The sequence below is a fragment of the Meriones unguiculatus genome, chromosome 11 (genome assembly GCF_030254825.1).
Source record: "Meriones unguiculatus strain TT.TT164.6M chromosome 11, Bangor_MerUng_6.1, whole genome shotgun sequence".
NCBI classification, from domain to species: Eukaryota; Metazoa; Chordata; class Mammalia; order Rodentia; family Muridae; genus Meriones; species Meriones unguiculatus.
This window is the reverse complement of record NC_083359.1, coordinates 21,298,073-21,304,705: the sequence shown is the minus strand read 5'-3', so window position 1 is coordinate 21,304,705 and position 6,633 is coordinate 21,298,073. Positions and strand designations below refer to the sequence as shown.

At 42.8% G+C, this 6,633-nt stretch overlaps 1 protein-coding gene across 1 annotated transcript; it reads right to left on the bottom strand.

Moving 5' to 3' along the window:
• Nucleotides 1-3,700: 3,700 nt before the first annotated feature.
• On the bottom strand, nt 3,701-4,675 carry LOC110551049 (olfactory receptor 2V2). Its single transcript, XM_021641383.1, has one exon. It carries the CDS (start codon nt 4,673-4,675, stop codon nt 3,701-3,703), a length of 975 nt encoding a protein of 324 aa, XP_021497058.1.
• Nucleotides 4,676-6,633: the final 1,958 nt, after the last annotated feature.

Here is a 6,633-nt window from a genome sequence, read left to right as displayed (position 1 = left end):
CTACACCTGAGAGTCTCTGTTCCATCTCTTGTATTCTGTTGGTGATGCTTTTGTCTGTGGTTCCTGTTCTTTTTCCTAGGTTTTCCATCTTCACATTTGCCTCAGATGGTGTTTTCTTTATTGCCTCTATTTCCATTTTTAGGTCTTGGACAGTTGTATTCATTCCCCTCTCCCATTTGATTTTGCTGTACTTCTTTAAGAAATTTATTCAATTCCTTTGCCTGTTTAATTGTATTTTCCTGAATATTTTTGAGAGATTTATTTCCCTCTTTTAAGGCCACTATAATTTTCATAACCTCAGATTTAAGAAAATTTTCTTGTGCTTCCTTCAGTTTTGATAGTATCCTTAGGGTTTATCATGGTAGGATAGCTGGATTCTGGTGATGTCATATGGCCCTGGGTTTTCTTGCTTGTGTTCTTACACTGACCTCTAGCCATCTGGTTATCTTTGGTATTAGTAGGCCTGGTGGTCTTTAATGTTAGTAGGTCTCTTGCTTTGTAGGTAGGGCATATGGTCCCAGACAGCCACAGTCCTCTGGCTTTCCTGCTGCTCCCTAATCTGTGCTGGTCTCTGAGGTGACAGATTGGAGTGGGTCCCAGGAAATGGATCAAGCCTGGGAATTGGGGTGTGGAGGGCACTAGGAAAGTGGAGCATAGAGGGCCCTGACCAGACCTTACCACTGTTTCTGGCCAGCTGTTGCAGGCTAGTAGATGGGGGAGGGCTCTCACCAACACCTTTCCTAAGTACAGACTGACATGCAGGCAAAACACTGAAACATAAAAAGGGAATCATTAACTGTTTCTATAATAAATAACCTGGGCTCAGAATCTCCCTTATGAGCAGGTAGACTGGTTGCCTAGCACCTGTATGGCAAAGTGCATGTGTGTGTGTGTTGTGATCCACTAAGGCTAAGCTGACATGTCATGAAAACAGGGGGTACGTCACTCCCCTGTTCCCTCTTCCTGTTGGTCTCCATTTTCTTTCCAGTCTCTCCCAAGCCTGTTTTTTTTTTTTTTAATATGGATTGTGCAGATAGAAAAAAAAAAATAAACATGGTATTCATCGTTCTGAATCTTGTTTTATTTCAATAGCTTTTATTTTATAAGAATCATAGTTAATTATAAGTTGTGTGCCTGGGCAAAAGGGAAGTCTCTTGGGATCCAAAATTCCCCAAATGTTTGGGAGACAGTAGTTGATCAGTAGATATTTGTCAATTGAAAACCTGCTCTGGAATTAAGTGTAAAAGCTCCGTGGTAGATCTTTGCATAGCATGTCCAGGTTCTGGGTCTAAGACTCATTCCTGCAAACAGAATAACAGCAAACTGGCCTTCCCCCAGGCAACGCAATGGACACATAGTATGCACCCTAAGGGAGCAGACAAAATAGGAACACACAAATCACTGTAATGACTTAAGAAAAAGCTAGAAAAACATTTTAAATGCTGTTTTTTAAAAAAAGTGTCTGGTTATTTTAAAACTGAAACAAGTATCCAAGGCTATGCTGAACTTCCAATCCTCCTGCCTCCACCTCTCAAGTGCTGGGATCACAGCATGTACTGTGAGGGCTTCATGAACACTAGCTCTTTACCAACCAAGTCACATCTTCAGCTCAGCTGAACTATCTTTCTTTCTTTTGAGCTTGGGTCTCACGCAGCCGAGGTTGGCCTTGAACTTGCTGTGTAACTGAGGATAATACTAAATTTGTAAACATCCCGACTCCATTTCATGAGCCCTGAGGTGGTAGGCACTTGTCACCAAACCCACTTTACAGCAGAACATTTTTTCAAAAGTTAAAGTTTTTATTTATTGATAGTCTCAATAATCCCTGAAATCAAGCAGCTCTTCTGCTCCAGCCTCCAAAGTATCAGGGCCTACAAATCCACAACACCACAGACAGCTATCTAAAACTTGTGAGAGCGATTTTGTGTCTTCTTGGAAGAGGGACGGGTTCAGTGCTTATGAGCGAATGGTTCTGGTTGGTACACAATACGTATGGTTTTATAGATGAAAAATAGGAGGGAGATGTAAGTGTGCATGGGTCTAATCAGGAACACTTCCTGGAAGAAGAGAATCTGGTCAGATTAAAATTTGGACAAGGCAGATGCTTGAGGGAAGAAGGAGGAGAGGAGCCAGAAAGACATTTAGTACTGTAAACACTGAAATTAGTTTGTTGGGTTGGGACCACCTAAGAGGCATCAGTAAGAGATCAGTAAAGTCAGTTATGGATACTTACACAATGGAAATTCTGGCAGCTATTTGGATAAGGAAAGCAGCTCCTATTTTCATAAGTCCTTGGAGACTTCCTTTGGCAATTAAGGCTCTCAGGGAAGGAAGTCTCTCTGAAAGGCTCTTTGAATAAGCATTTCAACTATAAAATGCTTGTTTTGAGAACTTAGCTCAGTTAGCTTTGTGTGTGTGTTCGTTTGTGTATATGCGTGCGTGTCTGTCTGTCTGTCTTTCTGTCTGTCTCTCTGATGCTAGGATTGAATTCAGCATCCCACACATGCTAATCAGGCATTCTACCAATAAGCCACCTCACACCCATCCCCCTCCTTAAAAATTGTACATATTAATGCCATCGTTCTCTATGGCCAAAACCTGAGACTGAGCAAACACCTTCCTGGGGCTTACAAATTTTCCAGAACTCAATTTGGAACACCCCCACTTACTCTCTGCTTTCAAAAAGAAAATTGGATTTTCAGGAAAAGATGATTTTATTGCAAAAGTGGATGAACAACTTCTGCCCAGCTCAGCATGATTGATGTGAGTCCTATTTATAGTTGGAATGTAAATGACATTGAATAAAAGTTCAAATTTTGCTATACATTATTGAGGTCTTTATCTTCAAGAGGAAACAGGTTAGTCTAAACAGTCAACACTATGGGGCAGGGGACCTCCGGTGTCCAAAAGGATGAGGTCACTTTAGGCCTCATCTTGAGATTCAGCCTCGAGCAAACGAAAAATGACAAGAACAAATAAAAACAAAAGTGATCGACAGTGGCATTTTTGCTACAGGACCATATGCACCCATCATTCCCGTGTGATCTTCTGTGTCTCACATGCAGAATAAGAAAATAAACCCGTCTCTACCCTGTTGCTCCTGAGTAGCAAAATGTTCCATTTTTATTCCTTGAAGAACTGTTTGTAAGGTTTCACAGTATAAAGATGAGACATCACTAAAAAGAATTCTAGAGGCTTGCTGTGTGCCATCTAGAAGATTATGCTACTAATGGGAGTCTATAGTATATAACTAACAGATGAATGATAGCTTCATAAACAAATAGTGTGCATAGCACAGGATGTAAATTAGAGGAAAAGGATCACATGTGGCTCATGCCTGGAACAGAAGAAACTCTGAACCTTGTGAGAAGGGTCAAGTCTTCTGGTAAGAAAGTATTCTAACTTTATGTAAATGATCAACAATACAATCTCAATGCCCTGCCTGGTACTACAGTGCTTGAGTTAGCAACGTTTTCCCTTCTTCTATAATGCATTCAGAAACAAATTTGCAAAAGAAGGAGGCGAGGAACCCATTTATCACAAGAGATACCGTTATTACCAGTTTAGGGTTTATAAAGTCCTTTCCAAGATAGCAGGCGCCATGCACCTCACTGTTAGTGATTGAACTGAATCTCACAGAGGAGGAATTTATTTACTGGTGCTCACAAGACTACGATGACACAAAGTCCAGTCCCAGAGGTCAGTGCTGGCTGCCAACTCTGCAGCGGTCCAACCCTTTCTGCATTGCTCCTATCACATCCTGATTCCTCAAGCTATAAATAAGGGGGTTGAGCATAGGGGTAAGGACTGTGTAGAAGATAGACACCATCTTGTCCTGGCTTGGGGTCCGGTATCGCCTTGGCCTTAGGTAGATGAACATGGCTGCTCCATAGAAGAAGGAGACAGCTGTCAGGTGGGAGGAACAGGTGGCCAGAGCCTTTTTCCGGGATTTGGCGGAATGCATACTGAGCACAGTTCCTAGGATTCGCGTATAGGAGGCTATAATGATAGAGAAAGGAAACAGCAGCATGAACACACAGCAAACAAATACTACCTTCTCGAACAGGGATGTGTCCACACAGGCCAGCTTCAACAAAGAGAGCATCTCACAGAAAAAGTGGTCCACCTCCCTCAAGCTGCAATAGGGGAAGGTCATCACCACCGCCATCTGCACCAGGCCATCTACTATCCCAAAGGCCCAGGAGCTCCCGACGATCTGCAGACAGACCTTCTGATTCATGAGGACAGGATAGTGAAGTGGGTGGCTGATAGCCACATAACGATCATAAGCCATGAGTCCCAGCAAGAGCCCCTCAGAGCCCACAAGACAGACAAAGAGGCCAATTTGTATGCTACAACCCACAAAGGAGATGGACTTCCTGCCAGACAGGAAGTTGGCTGCCATCTTTGGCACATTGGTACAGACCAACATGAGGTCCATGAGGGAGAGCTGGCTGAGGAAGAAGTACATGGGAGTATGAAGTCGGGAGTCACTGTAGATGAGGAGGATGAGGAGGACATTCCCACAGAGCGCTGCTGTGAAGACTAGCATGACCACAGAAAAGAGAAGATGGTCAGTTGGGCTGTGGGAGAAGATGCCCAGGAGGATGAAGTCATCTGTGGATGACTGGTTCACCCACATTGCCATGCTCAGTCCTGGACCATCTGAAAACATAGACAAAGACATTTAATTGATACCTCTCTCCCTTCACCTATGATTCCCCCTCTCTTTTTTCTCTCTCTTTTCCTCTATCCCTCTCTCCCACCTCCATTATTCTTTCTCTCTGTACTAAGCATCCTACCAGGGTTCTCGTGCACAGTGGGTAAGCATTCTCCCAGTGGGTTACATTCTCAATGTGGGGAGGCTTTTAGAAGGGAGCCAGTGACATTATCTAATTTTATATGAACAAACACAAATATAAATGGAATCATGCTTATTAAAAACAAGCCAAGTAATACTGCTAATGTTCATGAAAATTCTGGATCTCCGGGGAAACAAAAGAACAGAATTTGCAGGATATGGTAGTATAACTCTTTCATCTCAGAAATTCATGAGGCTGAAATGGGAGGATCATGAGTTCAGGTCCAGTCTGGGTTCTGTAATGATCAGACTCTGTCTTTAAAAAAAAAAAAAAACTCAACAATGGAGATAACCTAGAACCCCTGCACAGATGTAGCCCATGGCAGTTCAGTGTCCAATTAGGTTACATAGTAATGGGAAGAGGGACTGCCTCTGACATAATCTGATTGACCTGCTCTTTGATCACCTCCCCCTAATGGGGGAGCAGCCTTACCAGGCCACAGAAGATGACAATGCAGTCACTCCTGATGAGATCTGATAGACTAAGATCAGAAGGAAGGAGAGGAGGACCTCCCCTATCAGTGGACTTGGGGAGGGGCATGTGTGAAAAAGGAGGAGGAGGGGCTTATGGGGGGATACAAAGTGAATAAAGTGTAATTAGTAAAATAAAATTAAATTAAAAAAAGGAAAAAAAACCCAACAAGCAACATCAAAAGCAATAAATAATTACAGTTGAGTGGCAGCCCCTGACGACAGCTCTTATCTTCATATTCTGAGCACTTTATCATTGTCTCCTCAATGGCATTTATAGCTATTTTGTCTTATTTTTGTGATTAAAAAATATTTATTGGCTTAAAATTTGCACCTTAAATAATGAGTACATTAGCAGGGGGTGCTGGTGAACACCTTTAATCCCACCACTCAGGAAGGCAGAGGTAGGCACATTGCTGTGAGTTCCAGGCCAGCCTGGTCTACAAAGCTAGTCCAGGTCAGTCAAGGCTACACAGAGAAACTGTCTCAAAAAATAAAAACAGCAACAACCACAACAATTTTTTTCTCTGATCAGTTCCTAATTATACTTAGAATTGCTCTTCTGTATTTATTCTGAACATCTCTATTAGGCATTAATTTCTCTTTTTGCTTATTGCTTCATTTACTTTTTTTTTTCTGCCAGGGCTTAACCAGATAGCTTCATTCTCCACCCTCCGTTTCTCTATTGGTAGGAACACAGGGTTGTTGCACAGCAACCAGGAATTGTCAGGCATTTTTGTGTTTCTGCTAGTAACACAGCAGTGCAATATTTTCCTTTTACTTTAGCTCTCTAACACTGTAGAACAAATAGCTCCAAAATTTAGCAACATAACTGAAACACAGCAAGAAACACTTACTGTATCACAGTTTCTGTGGGTTAGTGCTAGCGGTGATGTTAGTGGGTAATGCTAGGCTGAGTGACATTTTTGGTGTAGAGCCTGTCATGTGGCTATTGTCAGGCTGTTGGCCAGATACTCTCCTACGAAGGCTTGAGGTCACTCATGTAACTGTTGGAAGCTTTTGTCCCTCTTCACGGGGCATGGATGCTAATTTCTCCAAAGAGAAAACATCTGAAAGGAGAGAGCCACAGGACCCTTGATAGGTACTGAAGTCTCCTATGAACCACAGTGAGAAGTGGCACCATCAGTTCTGCCACTTTCTAACCACCAGATCCGAAATCCAAATAGCACTAAATCCAAATAGCACTTTGGCAAAGGACCGTAAGGGCCACGGACCCTAGGGTCTAGGGACCGTAACCTAGCGCTGGGTTTCAAGGGCCAGTCTCGGATGCTGGTTGCTGG

Coding starts and splice junctions, on each gene's coding strand:
- LOC110551049 (XM_021641383.1), bottom strand. CDS start 4,675: ATGTTTTCAGATGGTCCAGGACTGAGCATGGCAATGTGGGTGAACCAG.